We start from the raw sequence: 25,179 nt of genomic DNA, 5'->3' as shown, positions 1-25,179 counted from the left end.
CCTCGGGCTTAATCTAGAAACAAGCAACGTGTTTCTTTTGCAACAAAAGGATGGAGAACTGAGGGAAATGACAGCAACGTGTTTCCTTGTTACTAGAGAAAATAAAAAATTCCTCTTATCTTGTACAATACGAACTTGCAGATGTAGTATTATTTATAATTTATTTGGCACTGTTCAAATTTGCTTATCAATTAAAATTACTTTAATATATTTCTCATAATTTGAAATGTGAATTTTTTTATATGAATGGATTTTATATAAATTACCAACTTTAATGTAGTCCACAAAATATTTTAATCAAATATATTAAGAGGAACAATTATCCAACTTAAACGGAATTGCTCTTTTGACCAAATAGGAAAACAGCGTTGCTTAGGTGTTTCTCAAATCAAATCATGTAACCACATGTCAGTTGCTGATTAGTTCAACAACAAAAGTGAGAAGAATGAACCAGTAGCATTTTGCCACGTCATTACGCTCACGAAACTAGTAATGAGGGAAAAAGGAATAAGAATAGTCTCGAAGCCGTGCTATAAAATGAAGTGGAGATCAAAGCAAACGAAGAAAAAAAGAAAACCCTAATTTTACAAAAAAAAAAAAAAAAAATTGAATTTGAGAAGAATCGGAGGCAGAAAGAAATCGCTGAGCAGGGAAAGAATGTCGGGGCAGCAAGAGGAAGATAAGAAGCCCGGCGACCAAGCCGCGGCTCACATCAACCTCAAAGTCAAAGGCCAGGTCTTTTTTCTTTTCTTTTTAACTGACTTCTTTTAGGGTTTTTTTTCTTTTTTTTTTGTATATTGATTTTCTTTCAATTAATAACCTTTTTGGATCGGAGTTGAAGTTGTTTTAATCAGTTATGATTGAATCTGTAGAAGTTTCATCTTTCGTTTATTATTGTTCGGAGATGAAATTTCTACCATTAAAAGTCGTCATTTGTTTTTTTCCCCTTTGGTTTGTTTGTTGGGTTGTTTTAAATTTTATGTCATCATTTATAGAAAATTATGGTAATATGGGTAAGGTTTTTTTTTTTTTTTGTAATATGGGTAAGTATTGATTTCTTAGTTTTTGAATGTTAAATGTTCTTTTTGTAATTTGTTCATGTGTTTGATTTTTGAACTTTGGAGTTTAATACGATGCTGATTGGTAGTGGCAGTGATTGTTCTTTGTTACTACTGAGTTTAATATTTGAGAAGAGAGTTAATATCTGGTGATTCTGAGCTGTGTAATAATTGATTGCGTTTTCAGGTTATACAATAGTATTACTGATAATTGAAAAGCATGATTATGGTGTTTAGCAGTGCATGGCTACGGGTTTAGCATGCTTTAGATTAATTTAGAGGACACAGGATATGGTGTATGTGGTGTGTTAGAACCAAAGTAACCAGTAATTATAACTTTTCTGTTTTACTTTATCTTTGGTTCTTTGGTTGCATAACAACAATACTCTCTCCCTAACCTTGCTGAAAGGAAAGTCCATTTTTCATTCTGATTTTTCCAGCATCTTTTAGTAGTTTCTTTCTTGAACTCTTTGTGGCATGGCTGACATTTTCTAGTCATCCCCTGGGCATATGTTCAAATGATTTGTACGTATTCATCCAGTCTGGAACCACGTAAAAAGGATAATTTTGGATTGATATATGAATTATGGGAAATCAGTTGTTGATAAAATTATGGGGTTTAGAAAATTTGTATCTTAAAATTTGTAGGTTCAAATAGTTTCTCTGCTTTTGGGCTAATAAGTCATTGCAAAATTGGGAAAATAATTTGGTCTGAATTGTTGTTGTGTCCTTGAACAGGCCTTCATTTGACTTATTTATTTGTAGAAAACTCTGTTAATTTATTATTGAATGGTGCTCCTACCTGTTTTGGCTTGAGAAGTTTAAATGCATTTGTTGAGTAAGATCAACTTGAGAACTGTCCAGATTGAAGGTATTGATATTGTCGTAGTAAATTCTAGATTTGTAATCTAACTTCTCGGATTTAGCGCTCCCTTTTATTTTGGACTAATTTATATTATGACCATAGGATGGGAATGAAGTTTTCTTCAGGATCAAAAGAAGCACCCAACTGAAGAAGCTTATGAATGCATATTGTGATCGGCAGTCTGTGGAGCTCAACTCAATTGCCTTCTTGTTTGATGGACGCCGCCTGCGAGGGGAGCAAACTCCTGATGAGGTATCTTTCCATTTCTTTCTCTTACCCACACAATCACTTGTACTATGTGCACTTGCTGATTGAAGTTTTTTCAATGCATAATGAAATTTCATTTTTCATCTTTCATTTTTAACAGCTGGAAATGGAGGATGGTGATGAGATTGATGCAATGCTGCACCAAACTGGTGGTGCAAATGCTTCGACAGTGTTCTCACTTGTGTGAAAGCAAGTTTTAATTTACTGTTTTTAGTACTCCAGGGTAGAGTTATTGTCTAATTATGTGGATGTTAGATAGAGGTTTATTGCTATGGAATCTGCTATAGACTTGTCTGTCTTGTTATGAAACATCTAGCTCTTTCATCAAGAGCTTTAATTGGCTACTGTTTACCAAATGAGAATGAGGAACTCAGAACTTGTTTTCGATATGGCTTAGTGTTGATGACTGTTTAGCAATTACTAGCCTTGTTAGAGGATTGTGAGGATTCTTCTTTTTCTGTAAACGGCTCTACCTTGATGAAGTTTGTGCAGCAAGTACTGGCTAGCAGTGCAGTCCTTGTTATTGGAAGATTTTCTGGGTTGGTGGTTACAACTTAAGGAGAGAATGAAGATTGTCATTTGCCCATATGTTTGGATCCGATTCTAAATCCACCCCCAAATATGGTAAAGGAAGCACATGCTTGCAGTAATTTTTTGTGGCAAAGGATCAATATCTTCAAATAGTTTCTACAATTGCCGAGAGAAGCCTTGACCTATACATGTTGGAAAGCATACACCCGAACAGAACCACTGAACAAGTAATCGTGATCAATGGTCGTCTCAGATTTTGGTTAGTTAAAGTTAAAAATTTTTCTTTGGTTGCAAAATAACTCTCATTGCAATTATGTTATCATCATCACTAATTAACGGTGGCATATAACAGGGCAACAGCCACAAAGCTTAAGTATGGCTGAAGAAAAGAAAACCATTATGGAGGATACGAACAGATAGCAAAATCATAGTTAAATAATCTACAAAATCAACATTTATCACCCAAAAGCATGGCTAAGCGTAGAACTTTCCCAACTTTTTTTTTCTGGATAAATGTACAAAAAAACTGTACACAATATTTACACGTCAGAAGCTGACTATAAACATACAGTGGAATAGATGTGGTAAGAGGAAAACAAGTAAAAAAGAAAAAGCAGCTGAAGTTAATGAAGAGAGAGAGAGAGAATAAGAAGCTTCCGATCCACAAAAGGATTAAAAGAATGAAATTATCTCTATCCTATAGACGGTATTCTTTTTCCATGATCGCTCTTGGATCTCATAGATAGTATTTCAGTATGGGACTGCTCATTCCTCCCTTCTCCTTTACAGTTAGCTTTCATTTAGGGTTGTTAAAACACTTCCGTGTCAGAATATTAGCTCTCCGGAACAAGGATACCTTCTCTGCATCTGTTATACTCAAAATGACAACGTGGTAGGACTCGATCTACTGGGGACTCTCCTCCTTAATTCCAACTGCAAATCCATAATAAAGAAAACAGCTTAAGGAGTTGCACATAAAGGATTGCTGTTTGCATCTTGTAGCAAACTACGAATTAATGAAACTTCTAGCAAACATAGAAAACCAATGCAACAGAAGTTTAATTTTCTAAGGATCATATTTCTGCCAGCATCGTTTCTAGGCTGGAATTAAAATATAACATTAAGGTTTCAATATAAGATGGAATAATAGAAAGGTTGGGAGGATTTTTAACAGGATAAAAGGGATAGGAGAGGGGATTGTCGACCTAGTATCCACTGGGGAATTAATAGTGGGGTGTTGATGAGCCAGTACACATAGGGGACCGACAGACATTCCTTGAGGCCAAACAGAACCCATGTTAGCACTGAATGACGAAAGACATGCATTAACCACAAGACCACCCTTGGGTGTTGATAAAAAATTTCATAAAGAAAGCAACATGTTCTTGCAAGAGTAAAAACATATCTAAGAACACAGACAATCAATCTTGTAGGATCCATAACGGTAAATCTATGAATTTCACATGTGCATCTGAGCAACTTAAAATCATGTTTGCAATATCATGAGGAGATGAGAGCTATGGATTAAACAAAGATCAAGCATATGATTGCTTACTGGATATTGAACTCCTTGTGTCGATTTACTACGTCTAGGATCTGAGGTTCGTGATCTTGGGACTCCACCAAATGGTCTTTGGATAAAATCTTGTATATGATTATAAATGCTGTAGATCATTGCACCAAAATGATCATATAAGTAAAAAACACACTTAAGCTTAGTTAAAAGTGCTTGAAAATTAAATTCATCTAGTGCAAAATAATTAACATGGCCTCACCAGTCATTGCCCCATTACCTTTCTTGCATGCTTATATGATCATGCAGATAACTAACTTCCATGGAGCTTGCATAATTACTACTAATTTTAGTCGATAACATCAATTTAGAAGTGGAGCTATGATATGAAAAAATCATGCAGATACTTGCATGCTTCATGTGTCTCACACTACCCAAGTGCATGCCTGGATCTCTAGTTAAAGCTATTAGACAGGACAAAAAAAATGACATAAAAAAGGACAGGATAAGTTAAAATATGACACCTTAGGCGATGTCTGTTGCAGGCTGTGAAGAAGGCAACAAAACCATTTAATATACTTCTGACAGCACGAAAAACCTGAAAAGTTCATAGAAAAAAAATAAGAAAAAAAAATTAAAGGACATATTTATCGGGGTATAGGAATGTCTTCTAACCTGGGAAAAAAGGTCATTCCAAAGTGAACGCCATATGGAAACTTCATACGTGCTCACTGTTGCCTCAGAAGCTGAAGCAAGCCGAATTACGGTACTTAAAGAGCGCCATATATCCCCAACCAAATCAGAAATGAAGCCACACACAGAAGCCATAAAACTGGCTAATGCAAGGACCAGGCGTATCGGGGCATATAGTATTTCCCAAAGAATCCAAAATATAGGATACAGGATGGAAGTTGCTGCAGTAGCATGACATAAGAAGAAACAAATTAATATATTGATTCTATGCTTTAAATTAGGAAATAGCTTAAGAATCATCCAATGACCTACCAATGTTCCAGAGAACTAAGCCTATAAACCATATAGGCATCAGCACAACCTCTATGAGAGCTTCCACTAGATTGTAGAAACTACCAATCACAATCCATATGACCGAAAATAAGCTTTCTACCACTTCACTGAACAAATTCCAAATTGGCAAAAGGAAGCCCAAAAATTCCATAAATGGTTCTGCCAGTGGTAGATTGAGAAATGAGAAACATGACCGAGTAGCACGTGTAACCGTCAAAAACCACTTCACAGCCTTCTGAAAGTTATGCAGAAATAACATGGTTCCCAAGTACTTAATCCTCGATACCATCTCCCAGGTTTCTATCCAATCGAAAAGTGGCCCACATAAACGAGAAGCAGTCGCCTTAAGAACAGGGACATTTTTGTATAAATCATAAAATCCTATTAGAACAGTAACGATTGAAATCAAAACATATAGAGCTCTGGCCAGAGGGCACATCCATGGGCGATAGATATGGCAAAAGCCAGGATATGATTGAAGGAAGATGACCCAAGATGGAAGACCAGCCTCTAATAAACGAAGTAACCTCAGATTAGGTGTTATTATCTGCTGCAATTTAAATGGGAGATCTCTATCATCAAATCTAAACAAAATTAGAACATCCCTATACTCTGTTGCTTCGACTGCATTTTCATTAGAGTTGTCTAATGAGTTTTCAGCTGGCCTTTGGGTTTCCTCACAATAGACATCAACTTCAACTCCCGTACTAATTGCCTTGGTTACTTTCCTTCTCTTATAAGGCCCAGTAGGAGGAGGAGTATGTGGCTCAAAAGTTTCACAGTCCATGGTTGCAGGGGATACCCGAAAATTATCATGGGGGAAATTATCCTCGATGCTGAAACTATCATCATGAATATTTTCATCATCATCATCATCAAGAGTGATCGGCCTTGGAAAATCTTCCTCAGCATCATAGAAGACCTCTCCTAAAAAAAAATCCAGATTAAATACTGTATTAGCACGGCAAATTCATTTCATTGATTTGAGAACAACAAACACAACGTAGCATCAGGCTTTCAAGTCTATCAGGTGGTAAACAGCAAAACCCGCATGCACTGGATCTGAGTTCAGATTCCAAATTTTCTTCTAAGTGAAATGCTATGCTATTAAAGAAACAGAAAAAGGGATGTGCCCAGAGCTGAAATATAAATTATGGTAGATTACATAGACTAATACACAGAACCAACTGAATGCATCCACTAATTATTTGACCCATTTTCCAAACAACTTTTGTACCTATCATAGTGAACGGATGTAATGGTAACGTCACCTACAAAAAATATTTGCTATGTCATGCAAAGGCATAAAGGAAGCTGCTGCTTGAATTCAGATTGAAGTTAATTGTGCTCTGTTTTCAGCATGTTCGGAGACTTAGAGGGCACGACACCTCAATTGCAACTAAGCAAGAAATAATAAATATAATAAACCTGATTTATAAGGAACAGAGTTAGCACATACTGTATAAGACAACTATAGGAATAGCATTCAAAATATTTGTAGTCAACCATACACATATGCAGATGAAAAGCTGACATACAGGTCATAATATCAAAGAAGTCTTTCCTACAACACTGCTTAGGACTGACAGGCTTAAGGTCATATCTAAAACAACTGCAGATTTCTATTTAATTTCCTTCAAAAGTTATGAGGAGGATTTGCAGGTTTGACAAAGCTAGCTGTCATAAGAGGAGCATGACACTGGAAACACATTTACATATAACTCCATTTCAGGTATCTGCATCCCTTTCCAGCACTCTGTTCTAGGCAAACAAGTTACCAGCAAAGCAGGCAACTGGAAACACATGTTTAATGCCTGTTAAGTTTTCAGAGACTACATGTTCTCTGAAGCTTTGCTGGAGGAATAAAGCTCTGACAAACCAAGACCAGTAAATATCAGAGGCCAAGTTTTAGGAAAAAGCAACCAGACAGAAAACTAAAATTCCAACAGTCATAACTTACAATATGTAAATGCCAACTCATGAAGTACTTTACTACAGCATTTATACATAAAGTTATAAAGAGTTGTCGATACAGGGTAATAGCATAATAAAGGATTCAAAAACTGGCAAACTTCGGAATACATATTTTAAGAAGAAAACAGAACCTAACAGGCTAAAGAAAGTCACATTGCTTATCTTAGGGTAATGTCTGGCCGCTCACCACACTCTTTGAGCAGTATATCTAAGTTATCCTTCTCAAAATAATGTACAAGTGAAAGACTACAATCTTACATAAAGGAGTTCAAGGAGGTTACTCTAGGTTGTTGACAACAAAGGAAGTGCTAGGTTCACACCTCCTATAACTCATAACAGCTAGAATTCCCCATTGTTGACAATGTCTTTGTGAGTTCAAAGGGAACAGAGGGTAGAGTAAATGAGAGGGAAGCTGATAAGAATTGATGAGAGGAAACAACTCTCCTTTACTTTGTTAGGGAATAGCATGTGCAGTAGAGCAAAGTAGAGAATTTATGAGCTACTATTACTGAAATTCTAAAGTTTGACTTGACTTTGATCAACTAAATACCTAGGCAAAAAATTATCAAGATACACATTCAACTGGTTTTAATTATTATAAGTTTGAAGAGATTCAGTCATTTATAAACTTTTAAAGGTTGATTAGGCCCTCCATCAATTGTACTACGCCTAGTGAGACTCATAAAGCAACCAAATATACCTTCCTCTAATAACACTATAAGGTTCTTGCAAGCATGCATCTCCAGTTTAAAATTTATTAACTTACAACAGTTTCTTCTTTTTTTTAGTGTCCAAAAAGATATAAATGCTGAGGAAATGTAATCCGGTGCAAGTCAAGGATCATAAATACATCTTTTCTACTAATGTCTTCATATATGGAGGCAAGAAGTACCAAGTGCTGAATCCAAATACTCTTTCAACCGACACTGCTCTGAGAATGTTCCAGAGAACCATGAAGACATAGATCTTGCTGCTTGATCGATGCTGTCAAATTCCCATCTTCGCATGAATTTAGCCTCTATGGCCAGAGATGTATCAGTCTGCAAATGAGATGAAAAGCACTTGAACAAAATGACCTTGATGGTGAAGTACAAGAAAAATATAAAGCACATACAACGGAAAATACCTGAAGCTCATTCAAGTAGTTAAGACCTCGAACATTGGACCATGTGACTTCAAATACAATGAAGCCATACAACGTCCTATGCAGCTCACTGCTAAGAAGCAAGGAGGTTCTCAGTTTCTTAACAGGTAGCAAAACCCTCTTTTTAGACAATGTTGCAGCATCAATCAAAGAGAACCATCTCTTAAATTTCTTGGAATCTTTCGCATTTGATTTGGAAGAAGTTCCCTTTCCCTCCTTTCTCTCCCTACGACCTTTGGTGTTAGCAAAAGGAGATAACCTGGACTGTTAATAGATAAAGAATGACTTAAATTCAATTATAATCCTCTCCATATTGATAAATAAAAAAAAACAATATTTTCAACAACCTTGGTAACCATAAATTGCCATAAGTGAGCTGACCGTGAACCTAAGTCCCTGAGCCATGGCTGGTTGTCCACCAAAATGTAGAATTGGTTACTCTCAAGGGCCAGGAAAAGGCTAAGATCAGAAAGATATGACTGCAAGTCTCTGCAAACATACATTACCCAATAAAGAATCATATGACATTAGAAAGGCAAAAACTCTGACATATAAATTAATGGACATATCATATGGTCAGAAAACTCAATAAAATTGCATAAATCCATTTTCAGATCATAGTCAGGAAACTAAATAATACATACATACATATGAAAAGGAAAACTTGAACATATAATTGCCGTCAACCTTCCCTAATTATTTGCTAATTACTAAATTCATCCGAAAGCTAACAATAACCAAAACGAATAACGCGAATCAATAAAGTCACAACTATTTGTTGACTCAGTTTGTAAGATTTCCATCTAAATAACGTTAACAAAGCCAATAGAATTCCATCCTTTTATTATTTCTTGTCCTTATAAACAACAAAATTACAAAATAAAAAAAATCATTTAATCTCATCAGAAAAAGTAATAGGCAATCGAAGAAAATGACAATGTATGTAGAATGTATAAACTAGTAATTGAAGCCAAATTTTTAATTTAATGAAATTCAAGTTACATAAATAATAAAAGGAATTTCTTTTTTCTAAAAAAGACAAGGTTGATTAATTACCCGATTTGGAGGCCGGTTAAAGGAAAAACAGAGCATCCATCATCGTGTTTCCCCATCAAAATTATGCTCTAAACCCTGTTTTAATTTCAAATCACAGCAAATCACTGCTTAACAATTAGCAAAGAGGAAAAAGAAGTAAATTCTCATTAATACCCAAAACAAGCTACATTATTGTTTTAAATATTCAGAGAGAGAGAGGAAAACGGACCTTGATGAAAGGAATTCCATGAAAATGGAAGAGAAGAAAGGGAGAGGAAAGGAAGGAAACGACCACTCTTGCACTTCATAACAAAACAGGGGCAAAAAAGCGTAACCAAGCAGAGAAAACAGAAAAAAAAAATCAAGGGCGGAAAAAAGAGAGGAGAAGAAGCGACACGCACATCGAAACTAACTTCAACAACAATGTCAGAGAAAATGATAGCAAAAGAATCAGATATAAAGGCCAAAAAAGAAAACCAGCAGATTTTTTTTTTTTTGAATATTTTAGTATAAATCAAGGAAAGAAATTGGTTGGGGGCAGGGGAAGGGAGGGAGTTGCTTGGCTTGGAAGGCGTGACGAAGGAAGTCAAGATTCGACACGTTAAGGACACGTCTGAGGATTCAAAAAAGACGTCGTTTAATTCGAAAGACAGAAACAGAACCATAAAAAGACGAGTTAGTATTCGTTGATGTAGGGAGGGAGGACTTGGAAGGGGAAGGGTATAATGGGAAATTTGGGAAAGGAATTTCTGGAGATCTGGTGCTTCCCGCGCCAGGAGATCGTTTCCTCTGTCGTTGTCTTTGCCAGAGAGAAAGAGAGAAGAGAGACAGGAGGTGATGAAGTATCTAAATTTCCAGAGGAAGACAGGATTTTCCTTCTTTTTTTTTTGGGTATAGAAAGGCAAGAAATCCGGGAAATAACCGAGACATGCGCGATAATGCATTGTGGGGGATTAAATCTATGATGTGCTACGGCTGCATCTATCCTATTTTATTTGCGTCTTATATCTTTATCGTGTGGGATCGTGTGGGGTATTCATATCACAGTATTTTTGCTACTTTCTCTTCGTAATTATTAATTAATAAGCACAAATATTAATTGAGGAAAGTGGTCAATGGTTCAAATTTTCTTTTAAAGAATAAGGGTAAATAATGCAAATTATAAAAAAAAAAATTAATATTTAAACATTCGTACTATTTTTTAGTGTCTTGTTAATTAATTAAAGAGGCAATGGAAAAAGTTTAATGATCTTACAAATTTGAACCTGCGTTGAAAGGTATCATTGTTTTCTTTTTTAAATAAAAAATTGGTATTATTGTTAAGTGGAGATTGAATCAGCATTAACTCTCAATTTATATTAAATAGAATTATAATGATTATTATTAGACCACTAACTACTCCCAACGTCATCCTTAACTAGGAAGAAAAATGAAATTGGTTAAGAGCAAACACCAGCTATTTAGGATTTAGAGTAAAATCCCAAAGGTGGTGAAATAAATAAGGCATTAAAGTTAAATTAATGGGGAACAGGTTAAAAGCGAGTGTGACATTTGAAATTTGCCTTTTGTTGGGACTCGTGTGGGCCTATATTTCACCAAAGCCAGACAGAAAGGGCAAAAAAAGGCACATTAATTAGGTGCCTAAAGAATATGCTAGGCTAGGCTGCTAGGTTAAAGCGTGAATGCCACCATTGTCAATTATGGTGGTCCTATTACACGCTTTGGCCTTAAATGCATGTGTTGGTTAGTTACTGTTAAGCCTCTTCTCTGGTTTAATTGCTGCCTCTACAATAAATTCAATCATTGTTTATTTGTCTCTTGGGAAATTAATTAGATTGCAAGCGCTCAAGTTTAATTTTAGAAAGTTTGATACATGAATATGAAACTACGTAATAATAGAAAGTTTGATGAATGAATATGAAACAAAGTAATAATATGTAAATTCTAATAATCGTTATAAGATTTTAATTTTTTTTATCAAACTCAGAATTTTGATATGCATTTGACAAATACAGACACATCAATAATAAAAGTTTTTGTATATAGTGGTCTTATAAAGACCAGAGACCCATTATAATTTTATGCAAAGTGTTCATCAACTTGTTATCAACGTGTAGTAAAAGTTGACTGAGTTTCACATTCAAGAGTTTTTTTTTTTAAAGAATAATTTTCTACCCCATTGGACCCTACATTTTGAAAGTAGTTTTACAATCCTTATCCTATTGGACAGCTTGGAGTTGACTTTGTTTAATTAGAAGCGTATTAATGGATTGGAATTAAATGGTGGCAAATTGCAGTGCGTGCTTAATTTCTTTATCTCAAATTGAACATTTTAATTCATTTTGAAACCATTTGCCCATTTGTAATTACAACTTTGTCTACTATATACATTTATTTACCCTCGTACTTTGTTTCAGATGACTTGTTAAATAATTATCAAACAAATTATGCGTGCACAACCTATTTGGGGGCAAATAGTAACATTTTTTAAAAGAAAAATTGTATTTGATAGATTATAATTTGAAGTGTTTTGATGCGTATAAAAGTAAATAAATATATATTTAAATTTTTAATTTATTGATTAATATATAATTTAAGTTTAAATTTTATATTTTAAATTTTTAAAAAATATAAAAATATGAATAATCAAGTGGGGCGACACATGTTACCTAAAATGGAGATGACCATGCTCTGACTTCACGCCCCCTACACAAGAAAGGCTGCATTTAGTTTTAAGTTTAAACGGCTTCCAGTTTTCAGAAACGGTTCCACGTTAGATCAGAATTGGCTCCCCACCTTGGATGGAAAAGGCCGATAAGGGCAGTCCTCCCAACAAACGCGCTTCAACACTCGAGATTTTATGTAGCAACCTTATCCAGTTTTCGCAACTCAACACCGGTTACCTGCTTAATAGGTGTTTCGAGTATCAACTTTATAGGTAGTAAAAGTTTTTTTTAATGTGGAGTTTTAACTTTAGTTGGCTTCATCTCAACTGTTTAATAAAAACTAAAATGTCCTTCTTTTATTTAAAAATTATTTTTTAAATATCATGGTGGGGTTTTAATAAAACTAATAATTTAATATGATAAATAAAAAAAATGTGATAATATTTTAATATTTCTTATAAAATTTAAAAATTCTACCAATAATATATAAAGTGGTAATGTTTTCGTTCAATCTAATTTTTGAATATCAATGGAAAACTAAGAAATTAAGCACAATCCACCTACGTCTAAACTTGGGAAAAGAAAAATCAAAGAATGGTAGCTAAATTATACTTCAAAAGAAATAAGTTACTAAATTAAATAAAGAAAAGCAACCATGGAAATATTAATAAATTTTCTCGTGGCATAAAAGGAATGTTATTTTACAAGGTGTATAAACAGGTAACCGGTTTTGGGTTGCAGAACAGTTTCGTAAGATGCCGAGTGTCACAGGGCAGTTGTCGGGCCGGTTGCCCCTGGCATTCTCCAAAATGCGTAAAGCGCAGCTACTTTAAGCTCAACGGAGGCTTTGGAACCTCGCCCCACCTCAATCGGGAACCAATATTATAGGCTTCAGGTACCCCCAGATATTTTTGGACGCATCTGGATGAAGAATCAGAACAATCAGAGGTTTTGTGGTAGGGCCCAGGCAGCCGTTGCTTGTAGTTTCTGGTCGGGGTAGGTCAGAGAGAGTCAGGGATGTAAAATAATAGGTAGGACGGATTATAGGGTAATAGAATTATTGATGGATGGGCATGGATATTGCGCATGGTGAGGTGACATCATCATGAGCTGGTGGGTAGTTGGGGGCATGCAGATGCAGATAATCATGCAGTAGCCGTGCAACATGCATCATCCGTGCACCTGAGTTTGGATCCTGCTTTGCTATATCTTTCATCTGTTTACTTATGCGGGGTCCCGTTATACCTGGCACGATGGAGATGTTCCGGGTGAGTGATGATACAACAGGTGCCAACATCGTTTTCCATCAATTATCTTATACTAATAATAGCACTATAATTATTTTTCATCTTTTATTTATAGTTGTGATGCATATAAAGATACACGTTAGTCTAATAAATATGTTATGTTAATTGCAAAAAAAAAAAAAGCAACATATTTTGAAATCTTAAACTATTGAAAAGTTATTAAACTATTGACAAGTTGGAAGATTTGATAACAAATTTATTTTGCATGTAATAAAATATATTGATAATGCTCTACAACAAAGGTAATTTTGTTGGTACTTTTGAGGAATACTTTTATAATTTGGATTCTGGAATTTAGACATTGATCGTGTAGGGAATGTGAGCTTCACTGATTGGGCACAAATAATTGGCACTTGCAGATCTCAAATAGAGGCAAAGCATGTTATCTTTCAAGGGGTGGGCCATTTTTTTAAACATATTCTTTAATTCACCTTTTCTCTTTTAAAATTTTTATTAATAATAACATGCACATACATATAACATTTTAACATGTTTTTTGATATTTTGATAATTACATTTCAAATTTAGAGGTGGAATATAAAATTTTAAAGTAAAGTGCCCAAGTCTGTTTCATAAGGTGATTATTGAGACAGCTGCCTTTAATATCTCTCTCGAAGAATTTTCTCCTTTTCGTAATTAAGGGAGCTTCCTACTCTCCTCCCATAATGAGAGAATCATATCTATATTATTATGAGTAAAATGATAGACATACTTTTGGCAGACGGGGTCCACTCTGCCTCTTTCAATCGTATATTACTATAATTTTTTAGGGGGTACATTACATTTAGTATGTTAATGTTACTATTTTGTTATAAGATAAGATGTTTTTATTCAATTTTTTTAGAATAAAGTAAATATGTCACATCTTAATCAGATAATCGCTTTCTGATTTCAAAGGCTTTTCAGTGTCTTTCTTAAAAGGCAAAAAATTCCCTCATTTCTTGTTTCTAAGAAGGTGGAAGCACCTTGGTAAACAATCAAAGGTTGGTTTTGGGTCTGTTATCTTCTTCAAGACAATAAGTTGATTGAAAATATCTTCCACATTAATGCTATGTTGGGAGGAAGATGTTATTCGAAAAGAAAGCTCGAAGATAAGATGGAATCTTCTACAATTTTACCAAGCGGTCATGGTGAAAACAAGAGAAATTTAATGTTATTATTTTCCTTTTTAATTAACCAGCTAATTGCCCATATTGTGCTTTTATATTATAGTAATGATGAAATGATCAAAATTTAAGTAATCAAATAAAATCATTATTTCATTAGGTTAAGTTTGGTTGTTGAATTTGCTATATTAGTTTGTATTTTTCTTCTATTTTGATTTCACTTTTTTTTTGGTTTTTTTATAAAATAAAAGTTAAATTATGCTATTAGTTATTGTATTTTGTCAAAATGATGAATTTAATCTCTATATAATAATTTATAAAAAATTGAGTCTTTATGCATTTTAAAATTGACAATATCCATTCAATTATTAACGATTATTAAAAATTTTAAGTCATCTATATTGACATGCTATTTAATTATACTGATATGATATATTTCTACTAATGTGACATTAAATTTAATGATATGGTATTTAAAAATGATACAATGATTATATTGACGCGATATTGATCGAATTTAGATATAAATTTAAGTGAAGATGTGATGTTAATGTGACACTGTTATGCTATTGATGCATGTTTTACACATAATGAATATTAATTTTTTATAATAATTAAAAATTTAAAATTTAATAGCAATTCAAATCAACAATCACATTCGTACAAAATTTACACAAAACTGTAGAAGAAGAAATTAAGACATTAATTTTTAGCTTTTGAAAAATGTAGTACTAACTACTAATTTTGGTAACCTTATGCCACCTTTCTTTTTATTGGCTCAAAATACAGCAATTAAAAAAACAAAACCCGAACATGTTGGACGATTGAATGTCAAATACGACCCAATAGCTCATTTTTCTTCTTAAACATACATAAACGGTTTGATAGCTGGGTCCCAAAAATTTTTTTAAAAAAAATAAAAATTCAATAAAATTATTTATTATTAATAGTAAGTTTGGACGTCTACAATATTTAATGATAGTAGTCAAATTAAACAGAAATACGAAAATAATTGCAAATGGAATCTATGACTATCATTGTTAACAAGCATACATAGAGCTTAAAAATGAGTCCGGAGACTTCACTAAAAGTTTGACTTGAGTTTCCAATTAATGCAACGAATTTTGTTATCTCATTTTAAAAATTTGATGATTAAGGATGGTAATGGATATTCTATTATAGGGTAGTTGTGGGTATCTAACTTGATTATATAGGATTCGAGTAATAATTTCATTACCCTTGTACCCTCCCTTATCTACTTGGTACTTGAACTCGATTATATATTTTTTATTTCATGCAATAAAAATAAACCCATATTGTTAAATAAATTAATTTATGAAACTATGATTATTAATTAACTTATAATATCTTATAATAAATATACTTTATATATTGTGTTAATTTATAAAGAATATAATTACTATTATATATTAGTATATATACTTTAAATATATACATATTTACTTTTTATTTTATGTTAACATTACAAAAATTATAACTTATAAAATTATTAATTATAATATATATACCTTTGATTATATAAACTTATGATATATACACCTAAAGATAAGTTGCGAAATTAGAACAGCTTTAGAACTTTGTTTTTTTTTAATTTCATGTAATTAAGAACAAACTCATATTGTTAACTAAATTAATTCATGAAACTATGATTATTAATTAACTTGCAATGTATTTTAATAAATATTTTATATATTGTGTTAATTTATAAGGAATATAATTACTATTATATATGTACTTTAGTATATTTAGTTTAAATATAAACATATTTACTTTCTATTTTATGTTAATATTACAAAAATTATAATTTATAAAATTATTAATTATAATATATACCTTTATTTATATAAACTTATAATATATATTTGTGAGATTATAATAGTTTTAGAGCCTAGCTATTTTTTTTTAATTTCATGTAATTAAGGACAAACTCATATATTTAATTAAACTTGTAATATTGTTGTCTTCTTGTAAACTTGTACTATTATCTAGGTTGTTGTTTTTAGTTATTTAAATTGATATTTGAGATATTGTTTTTGATTATTTAAATTTAAATTTTATTGTTTGTCTACTTTTATAAATTTAATTGTTAGTTAATTATATAGAATATAAATGAAAAATATTATTATATATGGATACTAGTACGGATTTGAGTTCAAGTAATTAGATACCCTTGAAGGGTATTTTAATAATTTTTTATATAATTAAGTTTTTAAACGAATTTAAATAATTATCGGATAGTGAATATATATTAGGGTTCGGGTTAGCATAGCAAGTTTTAAAAAAGTCAAATATTTGTAGAGTTTAGATACCTCATTCATTAAACAAGTTTGGGTTCAAGTATTTTAAAATTAACAATACCTTACTTGTTGATATCATTAATTTAATTTGACACGGACATGTTAAATGCATAATAGAATGCATATGGGAAACTATTTCATAATCATGCATTCGGGAAGGGTCCATTTGCTGCTTTTAGGACTCGGCAAAGTTACAATTAAACCCTTCCCTTTAGATGATCACTTTTATAGCATATTACAAGGGCAAAATAGGCTTTTGTATTTAGAGTATATTTGGCTTATTTTTTTTAATTTAAAAGCTATTTTAAAGCTATTATGAAAAATAATAATTTTTAAAATTAAGTTAAATTACTTGATAAATTTACTTTTTATAAGTTCTTTTTTTATAGATAAGCTGCTTAGCAAAACAATTTATATAAATTTTAATTTTAATTAAAATTACCATAAAAGGTATTTAATAAATCAAGAAAAAAATGAATCAAATATAATTTTCTCTATAATATTATGAATTCTTGTAGGATAAAAGAAGAATATAAAAATATTTGTTGTTATTTTTTAAAAATTAGCTTGAAATTTATGACTTTTGAAGTTGGACAAAACTAATGTTACATACAAGAAATAGAACCCAAAACGGAAGAAGAAAAGCCTAAGGTGATATTAATAATGGGTCTAACGAGGTTAAGAAAATCATATTTAGTCATTGGTTTGGCAACCCATTTTTCTCCTGAAATTATTAACGTTGATTCCATGCAATACTATTAAGGTTTTAATGTCCTCACCATGAACAAAAAGGTTTTGGCTTTTATTTTTTTTATTTTTTTTGGACAAATTTTGTTGATTTTCTTAATGACTTATTTATTTTGTGAAAGAGCGCCACATTATTTGTTGGCTATTGTTAGCTCAAATGTGAAATTCACTGCTAAGAAGTTCAAGGATTCTGCAATTCCTATTGACAAAGGAATTAAAATTTATTTCAATTTTCTTGTAGTGTGCCTATTGTTATATTTAAAAAAAATTCTTCAAAATTGGGTTAGAAGGAATGAGTACAAATATTAATTTTTTAATTTTTATATAATTTATCTCAATGACCATTGACTTATTTGACTAATTATTTCAATTATAATCAATAAATATTATATATACTAGAAAGAAGTTAAGAATAAATAAATATAACATAATTGTTATATCAAACAATAAATTGAAAAATATCAAACAATATATTTTTTTAAAAAAATAATAAAAATAAAATAAGAAATAAAACAAAAAAAATACTTGAATACAATTTTAAATTTTTAATCTTTTTTTTTTAATTTTTATAAGAAAATAAATTCTAAAAAAATGATTTGCAAAAAAGAGGAAAAGAGACGGAGATGCATAAAGGAAAAGAGGAGAGGGAGATGGATAAGAAGGGAAGGGAAGGAAGGGGTAATTTTTGAGAGAAGACTTTTTTAGAAAAAAATATTTTTTTAAAAAAATTGATGAGTATTTTTAAGAAAAAGTTTTTATTTGGAATTTTTTTATTTTTTTTAAAGATTTTTTTTAAAAAAAATTTAAGAGTTTCTCACAAAATAGTAATTAATCAAAATAATTTGAACCAATTTTTACTTTAAAGAAATAAATAAATTAAATAAGTATTTACTCTTATTTTTTTCTCTTTTGCCTTTTTAAGGGTTTTGCTAGGAACTAGACCATTTATAAGATTAAATTAAAATATTAATAATAGTAATTTCATATTAAATAGTTCATCAATTAACAATTAATAAGTACAACCAGTGTTTCAAACTTTATCCGAGGACGCAATGAGTGGGTGCCGACAGTAAAGAGGGAACGCATATTTGCATCAGTCAACATCAGTTCCACTGCTTTATAAGCAATCCTTAATATTTTATATTGATCAAAACTAACTTGTTTGTCCTTATTCTTCTTTTGCGGTGAAGATAGCAATTTGTCTTTCTTTGTCATTCGGAGTTGAGAATCACAAAATCCAACGGGCAATCGGTGTTTACATGTCACTAACTTCCTGAAATTGATCCTTTTCCTGAAAATCGGGTCTTAACGGTGGAAAGAAATGATTGACCCTAGAGATTCACTATATCAGAAACAAGCATAGGACGTGCGGCACAATGAAGATCTCGTTTGGGCTTTGTCTCCGATTCATTCCATCGTGCCCACCTTCTTTGGTGATTTGAAAAGGAATTTTTAGGCTTAAAAGCATAGTTCAATAGTTTAAATATGAAAATTTACTTGACCCCTTACTCTTTTATTCAATAGTTTCTCTTGATTTGGACTCTCTCTTTGCTGCTAAAGAAACAAAGTAATGTTTAGGGCCTACTAGATAAAGCAAAAATATATGAACTTCAAGCTTTTATCACATTTAAACTCAATTAACCCAAAACCATTCAAACGGATAAAAATGATATTGTTAAAATAAAATACCTCAATTCTCTTAAATTTAAATCAAAATTTTAAACGAATTCATTAATTTTCAAAATAAACATTGTTTAAAAAAAATATTTTTTATTAAACACATAAATTCAATTGTTAATAAACTCTTAATTTTTTTATTAATTTGATGATATAGTAATATTTAAATAATAATTTTACTCTTTATTAATTTTTAAAAATTTTATTATATATTTTTATTAATTTTTAAAAAAATAAAAATAAAAGAGCATTGATCAATTTTTTTTTTAATTTTTATTAACGGTGTTTACATTTTTTGAACAAAATATCTATTTCAAAAACTAATGAATCGGTTTGAAATTTCTATTAAAACTTAAAACTATGAAAATATTTTACCTAATTGTTAAGGGTAGACTGACTTAATTATTAAAACATAGTTATAGTATTTCCCGGTTAAGAATGAAGAATTGAACTCCTTGATAAGGAAAGTAAAAAAATAAAAACTGTGTTGATAAAATAAGGAAATCCCTACCAACATTTCACTTTTCATACAGTATTCATTTCAAACTGCCGCAGCACAATCAGCGTATTAAACGAATGCATAATATGTTAAGAACAAAAAAAAAATGTAGAATATGCACTGCTCACTTTCTGTATTTCCGTTTTTTTTTTTAGGCGCATATTTTCAAGCAAACAATACTACTATGAACTATGAAGATGCTGAAGGGTTCCAAGGCATAGAAAATATTACTATAGGAGTATGCAAACTAAAGCATAGCAATACATAGCCGAAAGAATTAAAGACCATTCTTTTTAACGGAGGGAGGCCAAGACAATCTCCTGTGGCTTGAGCCATCAACCTGATGAAAGTCACCCACTTCACTGTTTCCATCCTCTACTTCTTGCTGCTCAAGCTCTTGGCTTCTAAGACTTTTGATAGCTAAGTCATCAAAACTTGATTCGTTTTTCCAAGGGGATGGAGTCATGCAGTCTGACTCTCCTAGCACTCTTTGGGAGGGATCCTTGGCTGGTGTAGTTGGCAAAGAGGAAGCAGAATGCCCCACTCTCAAATTTTGAAGTGTTGCAAATGATTCTCTCATTGCAGACATGGCCTCAAAGAATCGAGTACAAGATGCTAAAGCAACGGGAATTGGACGGAGCATCTCCTGTGTGAGGAAAAGAAAATTAAGAATGAGCAGCATATCTAATTAGAGAGAAAAAGATGCTGGATGTCACACTCCTTGGACATAATACAAAAATATATCACAATATGGCTTTAGGCCTACCCCCCAAACTGCAGGAGACTCCTTAAAGTTCTGGCTCCACTGGAAATCAGTAACAGATGCTGTCAATGCACCATAATCACTTGCAGCCTTCATCAGTAGTTCAGAAAATTGTTTCTGGAGAAATCCAATAAAATTGCCATTAGCAATGAAGTAAAATCTTTCTGTTTTTCCCAAATGAATGGAACTAACAAAACAACCTGCCCTTCAAGGTTCAAGCATAAATATTTAATTGCTTTCAGTTTAAATATTTTTGGGGAAGAGTATTTAAGAATTACAATTTCACATTCAAAACAATTTTGAATTTCATTCTTTAAAAAAATTGCATTTAATTATTTGATTTTTTCAATCTTCCATTTTGACTTGTTATCTTACAGCAAACTATAATACTATACATTTTGTTATATTCCATCCTGATAATACAAGGTTCTTCTGCAGATGGACAATATCAAAATCAGTGCAGAAATCCGAAAGAAGAACTGAACATTATGCCAGTTAATCCACCTCTCGGCTGATTTTCCATCAGAAATGAATAAAAGTTCACATAATAGTTCATATTTATAGGATCTAACATCATGGAGCCTCATGGGCCAGATAATCATCTTTTGAATGATTATATTTGTCAGTAAAATTGCAGAAAATCTGAAAATTTGAATCCCATTTTAAATTGAATGTGGAATTCATTGGCTCACAAATTCTAGGTAGCAAAGAAGATAAATACAAATTGTGCAAGAGCTTAAGGGAGAAAAAAGAGAAAGAGAAGGGGGAAAAAACAGAAGCGTTCCCAACATCTAATGATAATGCAACCATCTCCGGTAAATATGTTCTATAACCTACAACTACTCTCAGTCCACATGCTTGGTAGACCATGAAATCAAAGTTTTTCCAGGTGATCATACTGCCATGGGTCATCACCAAACTTGCACGAGAAACATAGCAAACTGAATTCCTGGTACCACTAAATGGTACACAAAGAAGTTCTCCATGTAAACAATCAAACCAAGGAAGAAAAAAACCAACATTACTAGGTCTTCAAATTTTACTGTTCTTATGTTAAAGCAAATCTCCGAATGACAAACCTGATATTCTGCTTCCACTGGAATGCAATCTAGGGAATATGGTTGCTGTAGACGAGCTATAATACGATCCTGCCAAAATAATGAACAGAGAAAAATAGAAAGTTAAATAAATGGAGTCACTTTGGTTGTGTGATCTGAATAATAAGAATATAACGTGTCAGGATAAAAACAATAGCTTCTTGAAGTAGCCATCTTGGGCATGGAAAAATTTCTTCTTCCTAAACAAATTTCTCAGGACATAAAAAATAAGCCAATGATGTAATCCTCAGACAGTAACAATACAAATAAGCTAATTATGATCTCAATTCCAGACACAGTATATTAATACAAGAACCTTTCAGGATCCCCAGTAAATGACATGCTCCTAGTATTGTTCATAGCAGCATCTTGAATATGAATTTTCATGGTTAAATTTGGTTGAATCAAGGGAGATTTTTAACACCAAACCAGAATAGGAGTACAAGTAAAACCTCACCCATCTTCCTAACCCCATCAACAGAGTGAAGAGATAGAGAGGAATTGTTGCAAAAGTAGTGGTGCTGAGAAATTTGCAACATGAGGTATTTAATGTAAGTAGCATTATTTGTGCATATGAGTGGATATATACAAAAATCAGCAAAAATCACTATCATTTGGCATGCCCAACATTAAGAAGCTACAGTACACAATAAGAGAACCTGAAATTACCTTATTCTGAATAACATCTTTCAATATGGTAGTAATCCTCGCCAGTGTCTCACACTTCTTTTCCATTTCACTCACATGCGTCAGATGAGCAACATTTTTATCATCCTAAAAATGCCATAAAACAGGTCAGTTAAAGAACCTAGGGTGTGCTTAAGTCAGCAACTGTAAGTTAACAAATCAAATTTTATGTTTTATATAAAATATTTCTCAATGTATAAACCAAAAACTATAAATAATAAGACTAAATAAACATATTAAGCTTCCTTGTGTGTCTATGTGTGTGTTCAATATTTTCAATGAGAAAAACTGAAAGAACCACTCTTAATTTATTTTTCAATAACAAACTGAACCCTTTTAAAAGGTCCAAACTGGATGCAAAACATCAGTTGCATACCCTTAAAACTACCCAAAGGTGCTCAATAGTAACCCTTACATGCAGCAAAAAAATGATGTGGAAATGATAATTAAGCTGGGATGCTTCACCTTTCGGCCTTGAAGTTCCACTTGCAGATCTGCTATTTTTCTCTGTACAGTGGTTAGCTCTCTCAAGACCTTTATCAAGTCATCACCCTTTTCACCAGTAGCAGATAAGTTTTGCAGTTCTTCCTACAGAAGAAAAAGCATCATTAACTCTGTCATAGTTTCAAGGCATCCTCCCATAAATTAGCTAGCCCTAATGTAACCTTGTAGATTCAACATGTGTAACTAAATCCAAATAGGCTACAGACCAGCAAGTGCATATCAAAAGATTTATAAATAAAAACAAAAGTAAATGAATGAATTCAGAACTATTTAATCAAACAGAGTTTCACACTAATGGTTCAGCCGATGACAATGTACAAACTATTTATTCTATACTTTTAGAAAGACAATGCTCGAGACATTAGGTTCTAAGGCAAGAAATCTATCCTCACGTTTACCAGAGTTTTATGAATAATTGATCTTTCAATTGAGCTTACTGTCTAAACCCCTACATCTTAAATAGTTAAAAAATGAAAACCCCAGACTTCAACTAGTGTTCAGGATCCTAAATTTACAATTTTCGCAAAGAAACTATATGCTTTTGATGGTTAAATTCCTCTGGATTGACCATCAAAAAGGGTAAAAAAGGGCTAAATATTTTGAGTATAAACTTCAAAAAGCCAAATTCATTACAAAAAATGCAGCTAGAAATGATATTATATCATTCAATTGCTTAGCATAGAAGACCAAAATAAAAGAACTCAATCTGCCCCAGAAAGTAGTGTAATTTGGGAGTTTCAAATTGCATAATTGGAGTGTTTGAACATAAAAATCCAATAATTAATGTGAATAAAATCTATCCAAAAGAACAAAGTATGAGAAGGAAAGGAAATAGAATTGATAGAAAAAAAAAAGGAACCTGAGAAGGAGGAGGGGGAACAGAGAAACCAAGATCGGCAGCAATGGAGAGAGCATCCGACATTCCTCCGATGCGCCTCCATGGCTTCTTCCCAACCCATGTCGTGTCATTTCCCATCGACATTTCACGTCAAAACACTCTTTTCTCTTTTCTTCGTCGTCGCCGATTTGAAATTACATTCAAAGTTGGTGACGGGAACGGACGACTAGTGCCAGATGTGTCCGGCCTATGCTTGAGTATTTTTTAAACCTGCGGCTGATTTGAATTTAAATTATTTACTATTTTTTTATGTTTTGAAAAATGATTTATTCATAAAGTTCGTATCAACCCGCCCAAACACATTGGGCCTATTCATAACAAGCCCCGGTACCCCTTTCCGCCATTACCAGTCCAGTAAAGAAGCCCAACTGAACAAATTTAAGCCCTGAATGTCAGGGTTCCCTCCCCCAACAAAATCCGAACGAGAGATTTAGGGTTTTGCTTCAGTGCTCTCTATAAATTCCCTGCTAAGTTGTTGTCTTCGTCTCAAACCTAGTTCATGTGATATAACTAATGGCTTTCTGTTTTCCTTTTTGTTTTTGGAAAGATTAGCATCTGGTTTTCGGTGTTTATTTTGAAAGGAGGAAAGAAAGTGCAAAGCGAAATCCCAATGAGGAAGAATTCCCATAGATAGGAAGTGCCGTATGACACTTTAATCAGCAGCGGCAACACGCTGAGGAAGATCCCGTCTTCCCATCCGCCAATCGCCAGCCCTCTGATTCATGTTCTTAGGTGCTTGATGACTGGCCGGGAATCCACGGTGGCCTTCCACAGAAGCGTGTTCCGCTGTGTGTTTGATTTGGAACGGGTCTCTGAGGGTTTTGATTTTTTGGAAAAAAAAAAAATCTTTTTAAAATTTTTAATACTGGGAGCGTTGGGTCCGATGCCACGTCGCCGGTAGCTAAGAAAAAAGAGCAGTGACCGGCGATGCTATGATTGGACCGAAAGGAATCACATGTTTCGCTTGCTGATAGGAACCTGTAGATCTAATTCCTTACGATCTACGGAGCCGTTTTCGGCGATTACATTTTTTTCTTGGAAGTGATTTTTATTATTTCGTTTAGGGTGTTGTTTAGGATTAATGAATTGTTGAAGCCAATGAGGATTTCTCATTTAATAGTTGGAATTACCGACTGAATTTTAATTTTTGATGTCAACTTGACTGGCTGTCTGAGGCTTCATACAATCGGTTCGCGTTTTAACTTAAAATTTATTTGTTGAATATTTGGCATTAGGTACTAATTGCAAATTTGCCACTATTCTTTCGAAATTGTAACATGTTCATCTTATGACGATAAAATTGAGCATAGATTTTTTAAAAGGGTATAAAAATAATTTTTTAAAAAGTATATTAAATTAAAAATAATATTTTGACTAATAATAATTAGTGAATAATTAATTTATTAAAAAATTTTTAAATAATTTAAAGACATTGCAAGCCATAATGTGTTTTCAATCAAAATCTCTCTGTGTAGATCAATGACTGTTTAATTCCAT

General features: G+C 32.5%; 3 protein-coding genes and 3 non-coding genes across 7 annotated transcripts; 4 read left to right on the top strand and 2 right to left on the bottom strand.

Moving 5' to 3' along the window:
• Window positions 1–550: 550 nt before the first annotated feature.
• LOC110409731 (small ubiquitin-related modifier 1-like) lies at window positions 551–2,579 on the top strand. The gene is made up of 3 exons (XM_021419181.2): window positions 551–735; window positions 2,026–2,175; window positions 2,291–2,579. Exons 1-3 carry the CDS (start codon window positions 658–660, stop codon window positions 2,375–2,377), a joined length of 315 nt encoding a protein of 104 aa, XP_021274856.1. The 5' UTR covers window positions 551–657; the 3' UTR covers window positions 2,378–2,579.
• A 628-nt stretch (window positions 2,580–3,207) lies between these two features.
• Window positions 3,208–10,343, bottom strand: LOC110409729 (G1/S-specific cyclin-E protein). 2 transcript variants are annotated; one of them, XM_021419179.2, is made up of 10 exons: window positions 9,643–10,343; window positions 9,435–9,538; window positions 8,726–8,867; window positions 8,361–8,642; window positions 8,127–8,274; window positions 5,240–6,187; window positions 4,910–5,148; window positions 4,759–4,832; window positions 4,277–4,385; window positions 3,208–3,654 (listed from the first exon to the last, which is right to left on the bottom strand). In XM_021419179.2, the coding sequence occupies exons 2-10, from the start codon at window positions 9,488–9,490 to the stop codon at window positions 3,598–3,600; spliced, it is 2,055 nt and encodes a 684-aa protein (XP_021274854.1). In that variant the 5' UTR covers window positions 9,491–9,538; window positions 9,643–10,343; the 3' UTR covers window positions 3,208–3,597. The 2 variants fall into 2 exon arrangements, with proteins under 2 accessions (XP_021274854.1, XP_021274853.1); XM_021419178.2 differs by having other exon boundaries at window positions 9,435–9,509; window positions 9,643–10,342.
• A 9,363-nt stretch (window positions 10,344–19,706) lies between these two features.
• AUG2 (HAUS augmin-like complex subunit) lies at window positions 19,707–23,909 on the bottom strand. The gene is made up of 6 exons (XM_021445407.2): window positions 23,644–23,909; window positions 22,746–22,868; window positions 22,263–22,367; window positions 21,576–21,644; window positions 20,500–20,613; window positions 19,707–20,379 (listed from the first exon to the last, which is right to left on the bottom strand). The coding sequence occupies exons 1-6, from the start codon at window positions 23,764–23,766 to the stop codon at window positions 20,011–20,013; spliced, it is 903 nt and encodes a 300-aa protein (XP_021301082.1). The 5' UTR covers window positions 23,767–23,909; the 3' UTR covers window positions 19,707–20,010.
• A 378-nt stretch (window positions 23,910–24,287) lies between these two features.
• On the top strand, window positions 24,288–24,352 carry LOC149527644 (small nucleolar RNA U49). The gene has a single exon (XR_016350828.1). It is a non-coding gene; the product is annotated as a small nucleolar RNA U49 (small nucleolar RNA).
• A 207-nt stretch (window positions 24,353–24,559) lies between these two features.
• On the top strand, window positions 24,560–24,712 carry LOC149527643 (small nucleolar RNA snoR2/U65). The gene has a single exon (XR_016350827.1). It is a non-coding gene; the product is annotated as a small nucleolar RNA snoR2/U65 (small nucleolar RNA).
• Window positions 24,713–24,774: 62 nt separating this feature from the next.
• On the top strand, window positions 24,775–24,864 carry LOC149527642 (small nucleolar RNA snoR77Y). The gene has a single exon (XR_016350830.1). It is a non-coding gene; the product is annotated as a small nucleolar RNA snoR77Y (small nucleolar RNA).
• Window positions 24,865–25,179: the final 315 nt, after the last annotated feature.

This window comes from Theobroma umbraticum, unplaced genomic scaffold (assembly GCF_002168275.2).
Source record: "Theobroma umbraticum cultivar Fairchild unplaced genomic scaffold, ASM216827v3 scaffold_44.0, whole genome shotgun sequence".
Lineage (NCBI taxonomy): Eukaryota > Viridiplantae > Streptophyta > Magnoliopsida > Malvales > Malvaceae > Theobroma > Theobroma umbraticum.
This window is presented reverse-complemented; position numbering and strand designations above follow the sequence as displayed.

Coding starts and splice junctions, on each gene's coding strand:
- LOC110409729 (XM_021419179.2), bottom strand. CDS start 9,490: ATGGGGAAACACGATGATGGATGCTCTGTTTTTCCTTTAACCGGCCTC. Junction 8,868..9,434: donor TTAACCGGCCTCCAAATCGG/GTAATTAATCAA, acceptor GTATGTTTGCAG/AGACTTGCAGTCATATCTTT. Junction 4,833..4,909: donor GGAATGACCTTTTTTCCCAG/GTTAGAAGACAT, acceptor TGAACTTTTCAG/GTTTTTCGTGCTGTCAGAAG.
- LOC110409731 (XM_021419181.2), top strand. CDS start 658: ATGTCGGGGCAGCAAGAGGAAGATAAGAAGCCCGGCGACCAAGCCGCG. Junction 736..2,025: donor ACCTCAAAGTCAAAGGCCAG/GTCTTTTTTCTT, acceptor TTATGACCATAG/GATGGGAATGAAGTTTTCTT. Junction 2,176..2,290: donor GGGAGCAAACTCCTGATGAG/GTATCTTTCCAT, acceptor CATTTTTAACAG/CTGGAAATGGAGGATGGTGA.
- AUG2 (XM_021445407.2), bottom strand. CDS start 23,766: ATGTCGATGGGAAATGACACGACATGGGTTGGGAAGAAGCCATGGAGG. Junction 22,368..22,745: donor TGGAACTTCAAGGCCGAAAG/GTGAAGCATCCC, acceptor TGGCATTTTTAG/GATGATAAAAATGTTGCTCA. Junction 20,380..20,499: donor AGTCTCCTGCAGTTTGGGGG/GTAGGCCTAAAG, acceptor TTCCTCACACAG/GAGATGCTCCGTCCAATTCC.